This window comes from Chiloscyllium punctatum, chromosome 10, assembly GCF_047496795.1.
Source record: "Chiloscyllium punctatum isolate Juve2018m chromosome 10, sChiPun1.3, whole genome shotgun sequence".
Classification (NCBI taxonomy): domain Eukaryota; kingdom Metazoa; phylum Chordata; class Chondrichthyes; order Orectolobiformes; family Hemiscylliidae; genus Chiloscyllium; species Chiloscyllium punctatum.
In genome coordinates this window covers 61,515,950-61,533,461 of record NC_092748.1, presented here as the reverse complement: position 1 = coordinate 61,533,461, position 17,512 = coordinate 61,515,950, and the positions used below count along the sequence as shown (strand labels likewise).

Below are 17,512 nucleotides of genomic sequence, written 5' to 3'. Positions count from 1 at the left end.
TAAAAGGGCATGGTTAAAATTGCTATAATGTATCTTTTACAGTGCTAAAATCATTGCTGAATGGATTGTGGTAATTAGTTTAAAAATTGATTTTTGGGACCAAGGAGGCTGTTTTACAAAACTGTAACAAGTGTCAGCTTTATGAAGTATTGTATTGCTGTCAGGTTCTGTAATTCAGTCCGTGAGGTTAACATTGTTTAAATTTATTTGGAGGCTGTGATTAAGAAATCCTAGGACACCACTAGAACTCCCATGCAGACTACCTCAATTCCCAAGGGCAGACAATGCCCCATGCTATGGTTGCACAGGTACAATGGTACCAATGGGCAGTGCTTTGCAAATATATTTCTCTCCCCCGTGTATTTTTTGCTTTCCATTCCCAATGCTTCGTGTAAAAATGTATTTTTATCTGCAAAAGAACACAAACTGCCTCACAATAGCAATCCTGCTACAAATGATTATAATTAAAAACGTCCCCTTGAGTTGTATACATTTTTAAAGTTCTAATTAGCCAGTCACTCTCATTATTAGAAGAGTTTTAAATAGTAAACATGTTACACTCAACATTTAATTACAGTTTTGAAGTGTCAATTAAAGGGGTTTTAGGAGGTTATTGTTATAGATGTGCAATACAATTAGCTGCATTCAAATTGATTGTAATTTCACGATGTGTTAAGAACTAACACCTTGAATATTATATCTGGAGCTACTTTTATTATAATTAAATATGTAAATTTTGTATTGATTACTTGGAATTTCAAGCTTGTGGGGATCATATTCCTTAATACAATTCATTTTTCTTTGAATACCAAATCCAGTAATCTTGCCTGCAATGTATGAAAATAAGCAATGATACTGAGGAGAATCATAGAATCCCTATGGGGTGGAAACAGGCCCCTCCACTCATCCAGTCCACACTGACCCTCTGAAGAGCATCCCAACCCCCGCCTTACCCCTGCATTTCCCATGGCTAATCTACCTAGCCTGCACATCTCTGGGCATGATGGGCAATTTAGCATGGCCAATCCACCTAATCTGCATAGCTGGACTGTGGGTGGAAACCAGAGCACCCAGAGGAAACCCACATGACACAGGGAGAATGTGCAAACTCCACACTGACAATCAGCAGAGAGTGGAATTGAACCAAGGTCTCTGGTGCTGTGAGGCAGCAGTGCTAACCACTGGCTTTGAAATCGACGTTTCGGGCAAAAGCCCTTCATCAGGAATAAATGAAGGACTTTTGCCCGAAACGTCGATTTTGAAGCTACTTGGATGCTGCCTGAACTGCTGTGCTCTTCTAGCACCACTAATCCAGAATCTGATTTCCAGCATCTGCAGTCATTGTTTTTACCTCAGTGCTAACCACTGAGCCACTGTGCCAACTGTACTTCTCCTATTCTGACATGATCAAGTCCAGTGATTCCACAATTGGCGGCAGTACTTTTAGCTATCTAAACCCTGATGTCTAGAAACTTTCTTTAAACATCTGTCTCTCTATCCTTTCCTCCTTTTAAGATAGTCCTTAAAATCTGCCTTGTTTACCAGGGTTACACTTGCCTATCATGATAGCACCTCATGTGGCCCAGTGGCACATTTTTTGGATGGTTTTTCTGTAAAACATCATGGGAGATTGTGCTATATTAGAGGTGCTATAGAAGTGCAAATTGTTATTATTACCGAAATTAAACTTTTTTCATTTAGCTGCAGATGCCTTCATTTCACAGTTCACCCAGTCTTGTAATCCATTTTTGGAGTCCTTGCAAACAGGGAGCTATAGCTTAATTATTCTGTTCAGATTCACGATAATAAGGAGAATACATAAATGTGTAATTCTAGTAAGCCTTTTCTCTTGTGCTATATTCATATGAAGTGGATGTTTTAAAGATTTGGAGTTTCTAATGTGGCGGCAAGCCTATTTTGTCAATCTTCCAGGGCTAGCGGGGGTTGTCTACAGTTTTTCATAGATTTCTGATAGCCAGTAAGCTATTTTGTTTAGATTTAGTGGAAAGAAATGGCCATAGCAGACACGTGAAACATAGCTAAATGTTCTTGCTGCTGTTTATTATGTAAATACTCACTTAGATCCCCTAAGTAACCTTTATAAAGTTTGGTATAAATATAAACTAATTGAATTTTTACTGTCACCACCTGTGCTTAAACAGAGAGGCCATCGCCCAATTTTGTTGTCTCATGGAGCCCAGAACAGCTGAAACCTTTCATGAGGGATAGTTGCAACCTGTGAGTTTGACAGTGTTCACAGCATTACATTTCTAAGGTTCTATTAAAACGATTTAGCAAATTTCTCAGTCAACTGTCTATTAACGTATCAGCTGACAAACCAAAGTCAAAAAAGTAACGATTCAGTATAGTGAAGAACTGCGTGCATATAGGGTGTATTTCTACATGTCACGTGATATTCATGATGAGAATTGTCTTTTGGCTTGTGGAACTGACATCAAGGAAGATGAATATGATGGTGCACATCACTAGGACTTTTGCCATTAGGTAGAATAGCAGTGTGGAAAGAGGCCCTACAGTGTGGAAAGAAGCCATGTGGCTCATTGAGTCTGCACCAACCCTCTGAAAAGCATCCCACCCAATCCTGTGACCCCATATTTACTGTGGCCATTCCACCTAACCTGCACATCTTTGGACTGCAGGAGAAAACACACACAGACGGGGGAGAATGTGCAAACTCCAGACAGACGGTTACCCAAAGCTGGAATTGAACCTGGGTCCCTGATGTTGGTGAGGCAACAGTGAGTCACTGTGCCACTGGACATAGTATGGTGGCTACCTCAAGACCAGCAATGCTAGGGGCTGGGGAATCAAGCCTTTTTCCAGCTAATTGAAGAGATTAGAAGCATATGCAGAGGTAGTGTAATATTTTAAAATGATCATGAGGATTATAGATTAATAAAGAATTAAAAAGCTAATCTGCCGTCCTCACCTGGTCTGGCCTACATTTGACCCTAACTCCACAATGTTGTGTAGTTAACATACCCTCTGAAATGGCCTAATAAGTCACTCACTTGTACCCAACTGCTACAAAGTCTAATAAGAGAAATGATAATGGGACCACCTGACATCAAACAAGGCGCTGGAGATGACAAAGGTGAATAGTTGACCCTGCAAAGCTCTTCCTACTAACATCTGGGGGCTTGAACAAAAATTAAAAGAGCTATGCAACATGTTTAATCAACCAACAGTTTGACATAGTCATTGTCACGGAATCATGCTTTACGATATCCCAGACAGCAGCATCATCCATTGTTGGGTATGTTCTGTTCCACTGATAGGACAAACCCATCAGAGGAGGCAGCACAGTGGTATACAGTCAGGACAGAGTTTGCCTGGGAGTCCAAACATTGATTCCAGTCCACATGATGTTTTGATGGCATCAGGTCGAACAGAGACAAGGAGACTTCCTTGTGGTTAACACTTACAGCCCATCCCCTAAGTTCGAAACACCTGAGCTGATGAATTAGTACCGCTCCATGGTGAACCACATGTAAAAGACACCCTAATGGTGGCAACAGCACAAAATGTATTCTGTCTGGGTGGGGGACTTCAGCATCTATCGCCAACTGCGTCGGCAACCCTACTGAATGAACTGATTGAATCCGAAAGAACATAGCTGTTAGACTGGGGTCTGTGACAGGTGATGAGGGAACCAAGAAGAAGATAAAAAAACTTACTAGACCTTATCCTCACTTATCTACCTGTAGCAGATGCATCTGTCCACGACAACATTGGTAGGATTGATCACTGCACAGTTGTTGTGAAGACAAAATCCTACCTTCACATTGAGGATACCCTAGATTGTCTTGTGTCACTACAACAGTGTTAAATGGAATTGATTTCAAACAGACCAAGCAGATCTAAATTAAGCATCCATGAGTAAGTGTGGACTGCAGACTTGTATTTAACCATGAACTGTAACCTCATTACCCAGTGTATCCTCCACTCTCATTACTGCCAATTCAGGAGATCAACCGCAGTTAAACAAAAGGTGCCAAAGCCAAGTTAGCTGTAGCATCAGGCTTTTATAAAACTGAAGTGTTGACCTGATGAAGCTAGAGTGAAGAACTGCTTGCATGCCAAACAAATTAAGCAACAAGTTTTAGACAAACCTAAACAATCACACAACCAATGGATCAGATACAAAAGCAGAAATTTTTGGAGAAATTCAGTAGGTTTGACAGCATCTGTGGGCAGAAAGCAGAGCCAAAATTTTGAGTCCATGATTCTTCATTAGAACTGATAGCAATGAGGAAAAACTTGTATTTGTGATCAAAATAAAGTTGGAAGGGAAAGGCCAGCAGATTGGTGGGGCAGGAGAGAGAGATATGAAAAGGATAGGTAAACCAGAGGATTGTGGATAGCAGGCTAGGGCAGAAGAGAAGCTGGATAACTGATCATGAGAGCTGGAGTCAGCAAAGAATGGGTAGTCTGTGCTGAAAGCAAACCATGTAATGTGATAATAGGCCTGAGAGTGGATGAAAATGGGTTGGCTGTGCTAAAAAGCGCTTGTGTCACAACAGGACTGAGTATGGGGGTGGATAAAAAACACAGAAGAATGGAATCTGGCTCAAAAATTATAGATGAATCTACAGAGTTCCCCAAGTGCAGGAGCTTGTGCTGAGGCTTGCTGGAGTACTGCAGCTGGCCTATGACAGGAACAGTGACATGGGAACATGGTGGTGTATTGAAGTGGCAGGTGAAAGGAAGCACTGAGTCATTTTTGTGCACACAATGTAGGTGTTCTGCCAAGGATTCACCTACTGTGCATTTTGACTCTGCAAAGTAAAAGAGATCACTCTGAGAACAATGAACACAATAGACTAGATTGAACGAAGTGCAAGTAAAATGAAAGGTGTGTCTGGGGCCTTGGATAGTGAGGAGAGAGGACATAAATGGGCATTATTATACCTTTAGTGATTTCATGGCAAGATGCTATGGGGTGAGAGAAAGTGTTGAGAATGGAACAGGAGTGGACCAAGGTATTGCAGAGGGAACAGTTCCTGTGAAATGCTGACAAGAGAAGGGAGGGAATAAGTGTCTGCTGGTGGTATCCTACTAGAAGTGATGATTAATGATCCTTTAGATGTGGATGTTGGTGGGGTGATAAGTGAGGATGAGGGAAGCCCTATCATTGGGTTAGGAAAGAAAGTGTGAGGGCAGAAGTGCGGGAGATAGGTCGGACATGGCCAAGAACTCTGTCAATCACGATAGTAGGGAATTCTCAGTTGAGGAAAAATGTGAACATTTCTGAGGTCCTCTGCAGACCTCAACTCTTATTATTCAGCTTCTATTCTGCTCTGCCCTGCTATCCATAATCATCTGGTTTATCTGTCCCTTTTATCTCTATGCCTCTGGGCCCCACCTATCTGCTCACCTCTCCCCCACCCTCCCCCAACATCACCTTCAGCATAAGTACCAGTTTTTCCTCACTGTTATCCATTCTGATGAAGAGTCATGAGATTCAAAATGTTAACTCTGCTTTCTTCCCAAAGATGCTGCCAGATTTGCTGAGTTTTGCCAGCAATTTCTGTCTTTGCTTCAGATCTCCAGCATCAACAATTTTTTGTTTTATTTCAATGGATCAAATCCCTAACATTAAAGTTGCAAACTTCCAGCCAATGCAATTCCTTCTCCACAAAGTCAGGAAATGACCATTGGATACTGACCATTGTGATAACATTCCAGCAATAGCACTGAAGATTTGTGATCCAGACCCTAGCCAAGCTCTTCCAGCACAGTAACAGCATGGCATCTACCCATTAACATATAATATTTCCTAGATATGTTCTACATACACAAAGCAAGATCTATCCTAGTCAGCAAATTACTGCCCCATTGTCTCCACTCAATAATGAGTACAATGATGGAAATAGTTGGTGACAGTGCTACCAATTGGCTCTTCCTCAACAATAATCTGCACACTAAAATTCAGTTTGTGGTCCAACTGGCCCACTCATCTTCTGACCTCATTATAGCCTTAGTTCAAACTTTGATAAAAAAAACCTGAACTCCTGAAGTGAAGTGAGAGTGACTGCCCTTAATATCAAGGCAACATTTGATCAAGTGTGACATCAAGTAGTCCCAACAAAACTGATGTGATACTGAGTACAAAAAAGCTCCAGGATATTACTGCAGGAATTCCTTAGGGTAATGTCCTCGACCCAACCACCTACAGCTGCTTCATCAACGAGCTTTGCTCCATCACAAAGTCAGAAGTTGCTGATGATTGCCCAATGTTGAGAACCACTTATGATTCCTCAGACACTGAAGCAATCCATGTACAAATGCAGAAAGGCCTACAACATTCTGACTTGAGTTGATCAACAGCAATTATAATTCACAGAACACAAAAGTGCCAACCAATTACCAACCTAACGAAAGAGAATTCGCCCTTGTCATTCACTGAATCATTATCACTGAATCCTTATTAACAACATCCTTGACTAGAAACTGAACTGGACCTGCCATATAAATACTTAAGCAACAAGAGTAGATCAGAGATTAGCAATTCTGCAGCAAGTAACTCATGTCCTTATTCCCAAATCCACCCAGCATCTATAAGGCAGAACTCAGGAATGTGATGAAATACTCCCAGTTGCTTGGATGTGTGGAAATCCAACAACACCCAAGAAGCTTGACAACATTCAGGACATAGCAGCCAGAGTGATTGCTACTCAATCTAACATCTTCAATATTCACTGTCTCTACTACTGAGACATGTTGGCAGCAGCATGTACCTTCTACAAGATGCAGTCCAGTAACCTCATCCAGTCTTCATTACCTGGCGAATTCTGGCATCCAGAAGGATAAGTGCAGAAGATACATGGAACCATCTTCTCTTGCAAGTTCCCCTTCAAACTGCATAACATCCTCACTTGGAACTATATTATATTATATGGGATCATGCATCTCCGTCCCTAACACCACTGTGGATGAACCTACACACTAAGGACTGTAGTGGTTCCAGAGAACTACCATATTCTCAAGATCAATTAGCAATGAGCAATAGATGTCACTCCTTTGTGCTGGGCTCCTGATCCTGGACTGAGAGTGTGGTGCTGGAAAAACGCAGCAGGTCAGGCAGCATCCAAGAAGCAGGATAATCGACGTTTCAGGCAAAAGCCCTTCATTCTGATGAAGGGCTTATGTCTGAAACATTGATTCTCCTGCTCCTTGGATGTTGCCTGACGTGCTGTGCTTTTCCAGCACCACACTATGGACTTTGATCTCCAACATCTGCAGTCCTCACTTTCTCCTGATCTTGGGCTTCAATTTATCCTGTTAAAAGAAAGCCTAACCAACTATGAGATAAAATCAGCAAACAAAAACCACCTCTTTCCCTCTGCACTGAATATGAGGCTCTGCACTTGCATAGGAAGTATAAAGGTGTAGACTATTTTCTAAATGGGGAAAGATTTTGGAAATTGGATCCCAGGGGTGAAGAGTTTTTCATATGAGGAGCAATTTAGGACTCTGGACGTATACTTGATTAAATTTAGAAGAATGAGGGAGGATCTGATTGAAATCTACAGAATACAGAGGAGAAGATAAATAGGAGGGGGGTGAGGCTGGGGAGAAGGTAGCTAAAAGTGCAATAGGTGGATGGAGGTGGGGATAAAGGTTGAAGGGGAGGGTGGAGTGGATAGGTGGGAAGGGAGATTGGCTAGTAGGACAGGTCACGAGGATGGTGCTGAGCTGTAAGTGTGGAACTGGGGTAAGATGAGGGGAGGGGAAATGAGAAAACTGGTGAAGTACACATTGGTGCCCTGGGGTTGAAGGGTTCCAAGGCAAAGGATGAGGCATTCTTCCTCCAGGCGTCGGGTGGTGAGGGAGTGGTGATGGAGGAGGCCCAGGACCTGCATGTCCTTCGCAGAGTGGGAGGAGGAGTTGAAAAGTTCGGCCATGGGGCGGTGGGGCTGATTGGTCCAGGTGTCCCAGAGATGTTCCCTAAAGTGCTCTGCAAGAGGGCGTCCAACCTCCCCAATGTAAAGGATACAATAAATGACATTTGTGGATATGCAGGTGAAACTTTGACAGATGTGGAAGGCTCCTTTGGGGCCTTGGATGGAGGTGAGGGGGGAGGTGTGGGTGCAGGTTATGCAATTCCTGTGGTGGCAGGGGAAAGTGCCAGGAGGACCCAACCTCATTCCTGATGAAGGGCTCCTGCCCAAAACATCAATTTTCCTGCTCCTGGGATGCTGCCTGACCTGCTGTGCTTTTCCAGCACCACTCTAATCTTGACTCTGATCTCCAGCATCTACATTCCTCACTTTTGCCCTGGAGAAGATGTTTACATTGGTAGGAGAGACTAGGACCTGAGAGCTCAGCCTCGGAGTGGAAGGACAGTACGCTTGAACTGAAATGATGAGGAATTTCTTCACCCAGAGGATAGTTAATTTGTGCAACTTATTGTTGCAGAGAGCTGTGGAGGTCAAATCATTGAGTATTTAAGTGAGAGATAGATAGATTCTTGGCAAGTAAGGCGATCAAGGGCTACAGGACAAGATTGGAGAATAGAGGGTGTTGAGAATTATATCAGCCATGATGGAATGGTAGAGCAGCTTTGATGTGTCAAATGGCCTAATTCTGATTGTATGTCTGATGGTCTTAATAGATACTGGCCTTGGCAGTGACATCGACATCCAGTGAATGAATGTAAAAAAAGCAAAGAAACTATCCATTTCTCTCAGTCAAGAAAAATGTATAACAAATGTACTTTTCAAAAGTAATAACATTTCCAAGATTAAAATATTGAAAATGTAGAAAAGCTATATATCATCAGACACTTGGTGAAATTAACTCGGTATTCTTCAACAAACAATAATTGCTCAGTTTTCATCATTCCTACCCAGTGCACGCAGTGTCATCAAAGGATTAGAATGAATCAAGGGAGAAAGCTTTGCATCAGAGAAGCAGGGCTTTTACTTATAAGGTGAAGTCAATGGCATCATTTTACCTGTATACCTCACAAGGCTCTGCTCATTCACACAACCAGAAGTTGTAACTCAGTTTCAATTGACAGTGGACTCAAGGGGCCAAAGGAGGCACATTTTCTTCATGTTTTAAAACTGCCTTTGCGGAACAGGTGGAAAATGGATGGGGCTTGATACTGGATTATGACAATGATGCCTAGGGGTTAAAATCTTCTGGACCTTCTGTTTAAGAGACTGGGGCAATCACATATTCGCTGTTCCACTCATTCCAGCCCTGATTCCCACATTGATTTCTGGTTTGGTCTTAAGATTTCAATTCCAGCATAACTTGATCAGTATAAAGTCAATCCCTTGTAGAGTAAAGAAGAATTGCACACTACAGAAAGACGCCAACCAGCTGGTCAGACCTGGGTTCGCTTTTTAAAGAATTATTAATTAGGTCTCGTCCCATCTTTCCCATTGCTCCACAAATTAGGTATACTGTACATTCAATACAGTTTTGAAGCTGTTTCCTCCATTCTTTCATAAATGCATGGATATTGGAACAAATGGGTGTATAAAGATTCTCTTTATCTCTCTTTTGCTTAATTTCACTGAGATTTTATAAGAGAAAAATGTGTTTAGTATTAATACCTGCTTCCAATTTTATTTAGTATTTGTCAAGTGTTGATATCTGGTGCAAAACCTGTGCTGAAGGAGGACTTCCATCTGAAATGCAAGATTTGGAGATTGCAATTCACCATCATCAAACGCTGTATGAGCAGATCACGCAGGCATATGCAGAGGTAAAGAACTGACTCATTCATTTGAAGAAGGTTTACACATAATCACCATACTGCTTTCATTGTTCTATCTTTCTGCTTATTATAATTCAACTTCTGCTCTTTTATTAGTTGCTCAACCTATTCAATTATAAAGCAATTCTCAATCAGTTACACTATATTTCCCTTGACGTTTCTGACCTGACTTTTGTAAGTTTGGCAGTATAATTCAGTCAATGTCCTATATAAAATATCTACTATTCTACTTGTTCAGTCAAGCCATCTGTAGTGTTTACAATTTTTGTTCTATGTAATTTATAACAATCCTGTTTTATGGTCCTTTGCCTTGAAAGTTTGTACAGTTCCAGATAATTGGTTATACTTGTCAGCTTGTTTTATTGATGAAAATGCTTTTTGAGGCCATGAAACAGCTTAAGTAAGCCATTTTAGCATGACAGTTCAAGCCAGGCAGAGCTAATGATTGTAAATAAGGTAGAGTCATTTGTAAGTTTTAAATAAACATATTTAGCAGTATAAAACAGAAAAACATTGAAGGAAGTTTAGCAAATTTAGTTGAATCATGGGTGACTGATTATTAGTGCCAGAATCAATTGTTCAGTTTGGCATAGCACATTTGATACAACTCCTATGTTATTTATCACAGGTAAGTCAGGATGGCAAAGCTCTTCTAGATGTACTGCAGCGACCATTAAGCCCAGGGAATTCTGAGTCACTCACTGCAACTGCAAATTACTCCAAAGCAGTCCATCGAGTCTTGGACATTGTGCATGAAGTGTTACATCACCAGAGAAGGCTTGAAAGTATCTGGCAGCACCGCAAAGTACGACTGCATCAACGGCTTCAGCTGTGTGTTTTTCAGCAGGATGTCCAACAGGTAAAACCTTGACTTATCAGATCACTGAGATGTGAAGCATCTTTTGCTTTACTGATACATGATTTCTTCATCTCTAACTTTCAAAATGTTATTATTTCATTGTCGTCGTTGTTGCAATGTATAATTTATGCAGACCTTTTATGTGATAAAACATTCCAAAACATTTCACCATAACGTTGGACAAAATTTGACAGTGAGCCACTTGGGACCGATAAGGATACGTGATCAAGATTTGGTCAAAAGGGCAGATTTGAAAGGGGAAAGACAGAGAGGTTTGGGAAGGAAATTACCAATGATGAAGTGATGAAAAACAGCAGTGAGCAGAAGGTCAAAATTGAAGGAGTGCAGAAATCTTGAAGGATTGGAGACTATTTCAGAAATAGGGAGGGGTGAGGCCATAGAAAGGTACTAAATGAATGGTCAAGGTATGGCATACAGATGATTGCTAAAAGTATGATTATTATGCAGTGTTTATTAAATGGGCTAGCGATTATGTAAGAGATTGTTTTTAACAGGATCTGGACCAGATGGACCAATGGGCTGAGAAGTGGTTGATGGAGTTTAATTCAGATAAATGTGAGGTGCTGCATTTTGGGAAAACAAATCTTAGCAGGACTTATACACTTAATGGTAAGGTCCTAGGGAGTGTTGCTAAACAAAGAGACCTTGGAGTGCAGGTTCATATCTCCTTGAAAGTGGAGTCGCAGGTAGATAGGATAGTGAAGAAGGCGTTTGGTATGCTTTCCTTTATTGGTCAGAGTATTGAGTACAGGAGTTGGGAGGTCATGTTGCAGCTGTACAGGACATTGGTTAGGCCACTGTTGGAATATTGCATGCAATTCTGGTCTCCTTCCTATCAGAATTACGTTGTGAAATTTGAAAGGGTTCAGAAATGATTTACAAGGATGTTGCCAGGGTTAGAAGATTTGAGCTATAGGGAGAGGCTGAACAGGCCGGGGTTGTTTTCCCTGGAGTGTCGGAGGCTGAGGGTTTACCTTATAGAGGTTTACAAAATTATGAGGGGCATGGATAGGATAAATAGGCAAAGTCTTTTCCCTGAGGTGGGGGAGTCCAGAACTAGAGGGTATAGGTTTAGGGGTGAGTGGGGAAAGATATAATAGAGACCTAAGGGGCAACGTTTTCACACAGAGGGTGTTACACATCTGGAATGAGCTGCCAGAAGTAGTGGTGGAGGCTGGTACAACTGCAACATTTAAGAAGCATTTGGATGTGTATATGAATAGGAAGGGTTTGGAGGGATATGGGCCGGGTGCTGGCAGGTGGGACTAGATTGGGTTGGGATATCTGGTCAGCATGGACGGGTTGCACCCAAGGGTCTGTTTCCATGCTGTACATCTCTATAACTGTATATGGTAAGATGAATGGGGAATATCATTGCGATTACATCCTGGAGATGTTGTGAAATATGATTGAAGGGAAAATTAACATCATGGAAAAAGATTTGGTGCAGTGTAACTAATAAATCAGAAAGGGAAAAGAAGTGCTTGTTGGGTTTGCAGCAAGGTTTCTATTGGCATTACATCTACTCCACGGGGTGGATTTTCCTCTCAGAGGTGAATGGCTCAAGTTTGTGCTAACACTGTGCACCTGCCTCGGAAAGGGTGTCCTGAGCAGTGTGATTTCAGTTCTGTAAAAACTGGATCATTTTCTCTTCCTGTATTTTTGATTGTGGACTGAAATGGGAAAAGAACTGTTTTGTAAACCAAGGATTCTGAAATGATAGTTTAAAAATAACCTATCAGCGCTTGTTGTAAGTATGGTTCCCACTGCTGTTTGTTCAAGCAGTGGGGGAGATTAAGTTGCAGAACTAGAACCAATAACTATGCATAAATGAGATTTGGCTAGCAGCAAGTAGCTGCTTAGTCTATGAAGTGGTGACTGGTTGTTGATGACAAAGTCTTTGTTGCTGCCAATAGCAGTGGCTCCCAAGGAACTGAACAGTTTGTGGATATGAATGTCAGAAGCCATCAGATCTGACCTCTGGAAAGGCAGGTGGTGTCCTTTTCTCTGCAGTTAACATACCTAAGGCCTGAGGAAAGCCAACTTATTTTTCCTTCATTTGCCATAATCTATTGCTTTTAACTATTACATCAGAGACTTTATACATTGTGAATCAGTTGTTCTGTACCACTTGCAATGAAGTAAAACCACTTGAAGGAAGTGATCAATAATAGAGTCCTGACAAGTCACACGATTGTCTATGCAAGCCATGTAGCTAGGGATCATTGAACTGCTTTCCCAGGTTGTTGCTCCACCTAATAGCAATACTTCTGTGTCTATCAGTATGCATGTGTGTGTTAGGAGGTTTATAAGCGGGTTAGAGTTTAACTGGTTGTGTGAAATGATGACAGCTCATAATTATTTATCTGTGGTTAGAATCTATTTATTTGTAATAAACAGTCTACCTTGTTAATGGACCATGTTTTCTATCAATCTGTGTCTAAATGACAGGTAAACTGGGGAATTTTGCTTTTATAAAATCTTTAATGTTTTGACAACTCTGGGACTAGTAGGTCTTGATTTCCAGTCCGCCATCAGGCAGCTGAGGAATTAGGTCAGCCCCTCTGCCCCACGACACATATCAATAGGAGCCAAATACCAGAGTGGTCTGCTTAAAGAAACCTGCCTCAGTTCTCTGGGACTTTGTCCAAGTTAAGTATTTGTCAAATGTTAGACCCTTTAACCCCCACCCATCACTCCCCTTTACCTGTCCAAGACACCCTCATAACGTCAATACCAACTCATGCACCCTCAACCATGACAATGGTCCCATGTACTCTCCACACCAACTCATAGTACATCTATTCCCATTCACCCAGCATTCCCTCCTCAAAACCCATGAACACTATAGTAGAAATGACATAAGTTGGAATGTTTTAAAAAACAGAAATACATAGCATTTTTTGAAAACTTGCTGTTACTACAACACTATGAAAGTGTCAATCAACCACCACTTAAATCACTTAATACTTCTTCATCTTGTGTAAATAAACATTAAACCATTAGTAAAATAAGTCTAAGAAAAGAATGCTGTCAGTGATTTAATGTTTCCCCTGTGTACTTAGTTCAACAAACTAATTGAATTCTGGGCCCTTAGCCCCTTTGTTCTTTCATGGTGTGTGACCATTGTTGACAAGACCAGCGTTTAGTGCCTATCCTTATTTGCCATTGGTCTGATAGGGCCAATTCAGGGGGCAGTTGTGAGTGAACCATCAGGCTATAGGTCTGGAGTTATTTGGAGGCTGTACTCTAAGAAACATCCATTAATAAATAGATACTGATGGATGTTTCCAGCAATCAACTATGGTTTTGTGGACACTGTTAGACTAGCTTACAATGCCAGATTCTTTTCATTAATTAAATTTAAATTCTACCAATTGCCATGGCGGGATTTGAATCTCTGTGCCCAGAGCATTAATCTGGGTCTCTGGATTTTTAGCCCATATGCGTTGCTACTGTGCCACTGCCTCTCCCCATTATATAATTAACAAATAAAATGATGTCATATTCCAATATTACATTAATCACCTTCTACAGTTCCCCTGGTATCTATCTTCCAGGTGTCTTTGCCAGTATTCATGCTATCACAGTGGTTGCTGATTTCCCTGGAGGTGGCTAATCTCAAGCTGCTATGCTCCTGGATTGCCCATTTCTGGAATTGACCATTTCCATCCTGGAAAGATAGGGCTTTGAGCCCCACACAAAACCCAATGCTTAGATTGCTGGACTGCCCCATGCTCCTTGTTATTACAGGCAGTATTCTCATATGTTGTGCAAACCACCTCGAATTTAAAAATGCATTCCCATTTATTTTGTTCTATAAAACTCCTATCAAAGTGCTTGTCTGAGTCCTCTGCAGCAGAATTCACCCACCAGGAGCATGAACCTTTGCTACCCATGACCCCTTAGGCAAAAGTGTGTGCTGCAGATGCTGGAAATCAGAGTCTAGACTAGAATGATGCTGGAAAAGCACAGTAGGTCAGGCAGTATCCGAGGAGCAGAAAAATCAACATTTCAAGCAAAAGCCCTTCATCAGGAATGGAGGCAGGGAACCTCCGGGGTGGAGAGATAAATGGGAGGAGGGTGGGGCTGGGGAGAAGGTAGCAAAGAGTACAATAGATGGATGGGGGTGGGGGTGGAGGTGATAGGTCAGAGAGGAGGGTGGAGTGGGTAGGTGGGAAGGAAGATTGGCAGGTAGGACAGGTCATGAGGATGATGCTGAGCTGGAAGGTTAGAACTGGGGTAAGGTGGAGGGAGGGGAAATGAGGAAACTGATGAAGTTCACATTGATGCCATGGAATTGAAATGTTCCGAGGCTCCATGCTGTACCCATGACCCCTTACCTGGCTGCAGCCAATTCATTTCTAGGCAGAATTTTTTTGAAAGATCAGATTCCCTGTAGTGTGGAAACAGGCCCTTTGACCCAACCAATCCACACCTACCCTCTGGAGAGTAACCCACCCAGCCCATTTCCTTCTGACTAATGCACCTAAAACTATGGGCAATTTAGCATGGCCAATTCACCTGATCTGCACATTTTTGGATTGTGGGAGAAAACCAGAGCACCCAGAGGAAACCCACGTAGACAGGGAGAATGTGCAAACTCCACACAGACAGTTGCCCGAGGCAGGAATTGAACCCGGGTCCCTGGTACTGTGAGGCAGCTGTGCTAACCACTGAGCAACCGTGCCCTCGAGTTTGCCATGATTTAAGGGCAGCCCACCACCCCTTGTCCTAATTGATGGCCAATCTGCCCATCTCAGGAGAAGGTCAGTGGTAGGCTGGGGTGAGGGAAGCTGGGCAGATGAGCCTGTTTGAGCCTCAGGTGGATAAAAAGGGAGCGGTCCTTGATCATCGGCTCACTTTTTGTTTACAAATCCCTAACATCTGAATCCTGCTTCCTCCTCCAGCCTTTGGAACCTTTTCATTCCTCCCCCAACCCCACACCATCAACTGCAGGCTTGTTGTTCAGCTAATCCCTAACCTCTGGAGCCCCCACACTTACCTTAAATCTGTTTCTCAGCTCTGTTTTCTGGAATACAGTACCAACCATTGCCACTGCAAACAGAGACTGGATTTCCTTCCAAGATGGAAAGCATACCTCCAGCTATGTCATACTCCCCAGGGTGTCTGGTGTGAATGTGGGGAGCCCACTGCCTTTACAGGTGGGATTGCTGGAAACCACATCACCCATTTTGTTTTGCCAGTGGTGTTGTTTTTTGCTTGGTGATGATCTGGTTGTGCTGCAATGAGCAGTCTACAGGGCTAGTGGTACTGATGATAGGATGTTGAAAAATGTGGTGCTGGAAAAACACAGCAGGCCAGACAGCATCCGAGGAGCAGGAGAATCGATATTTCGGGCAGAAGCCCTTCTTCAGGAATGAGGCTAGTGTGTCAAGTGGGCTGAGATAAAAGGTAGGGGGGAGGGAATTTGGGGGAGGGGTGCTGGGAATACAATAGGTAGAAGGAGGTGAGGGTGAGGGTGATAGGCTGGAGAGGGGGTGGGGGCAGAGAGGTCAGGAAGAAGATTGCAGGTCAAGAGGGCAGTGCTGAATCTGGGGGTTGGGACTGCGATAAGGTGGGGGGAGGAGAAATGAGGAAGCTGGAGATGTCTACATTCATCTCGTGTGGTTGGAGGGTTCCTAGGCGGAAGATGAGGCGCTCTTCCTCCAGGCGTCATGTGGTCAGGGTCTGGCGATGGAGGAGGCCAAGGACCTGCGTGTCCTTGGCGGAGTGAGAGGGGGAGTGGGCGGCACGGTGGCACAGTGGTTAGCACTGCTGCCTCACAACGACAGAGACCCGGGTTCAATTCCTGCCTCAGGCGACTGTGTGGAGTTTGCATATCCTCCCCGTGTCTGCGTGGGTTTCCTCCAGGTGTTCTGGTTTCCTCCCACAGTCCAAAGATGTGCAAGTCAGGTGAATTGGCCAGGCTAAATTGCCCGTAGTGTTAGGTAAATGTAGGAGTATGGGTGGGTTGCGCTTCGGCGGGTCGGTGTGGACTTGTTAGGCTGAAGGGCCTGTTTCCACACTGTTAGTAATCTAATCTAAAGTGTTCAGCCACGGGGCGGTTGGGTTGATTGGTGCGGGTGTCCCAGAGGTGTTCCCTGAAACGTTCCGCAAGTAGGCGGCCTGTCTCCCCAATGTAGAGGAGACCACATCGGGTGTAGCAGTTACAGTAAATGATGTGTGTGGAAGTGCAGGTGAATTTGCGACGGATATAGAAGGATCCATTGGGGCCTTGGAGGGAGGTGAGGGGGGAGGTGTGGGCGCAAGTTTTGCACTTCTTGCGGTTGCAGGGGAAGGTGCCAGGAGTGGAGGTTGGGTTGGTGAGGGGTGTGGACCTGACGAGGGAGTCGCAAAGGGAGTGGTCTCTCTGGAACGCTGATGGGGTGGAGAGGGAAATATATCCCTGGTGGTGGGATCTGTTTGGAGGTGGCGGAAATGACGGAGGAAACGACGCCTGGAGGAAGAGCACCTCATCTTCCGCCTAGGAACCCTCCAACCACACGGGATTAATGTAGACTTCTCCAGCTTCCTCATTTCCCCTCCCCTCACCTTATCTCAATCCCAACCCCCAGATTTAGCACTGCCCTCTTGACCTGCAATCTTCTTCCCGACCTCTCCGCCCCACTCCCTCTCCGGCCTATCACCCTCACCCTCACCTCCTTCCACCTGTCGTATTCCCAGCATCCCCCCCTCCCAAATTTCCTCCCCACTACCTTTTATCTCAGTCCACTTGGCACACCAGCCTCATTCCAGAAGAAGGGCTTATGCCCGAAAAGTCGATTCTCCTGCTCCTCGGATGCTGCCTGGCCTGCTGTGTTTTTCCAGCACCACATTTTTCAACTCTGGTCTCCAGCATCTGCAGTCCTCACTTC

At 43.4% G+C, this 17,512-nt stretch overlaps 1 protein-coding gene across 6 annotated transcripts in view; it reads left to right on the top strand.

Moving 5' to 3' along the window:
* The window catches only part of kalrna (kalirin RhoGEF kinase a), a 753,406-nt gene that overhangs the window by 343,012 nt on the left and 392,882 nt on the right, over window positions 1-17,512 (top strand). For all 6 annotated transcript variants that reach the window (XR_011961692.1, XR_011961693.1, XM_072579334.1 and 3 more), the window contains 2 exons: window positions 9,611-9,742; window positions 10,383-10,613. Coding sequence is in view for 4 of the 6 variants with exons in the window: in XM_072579334.1 (XP_072435435.1) it covers window positions 9,611-9,742; window positions 10,383-10,613 (363 nt within the window). In the remaining 2 variants the exon portion in view is untranslated. The remainder of the gene's footprint in view (window positions 1-9,610; window positions 9,743-10,382; window positions 10,614-17,512) is intronic.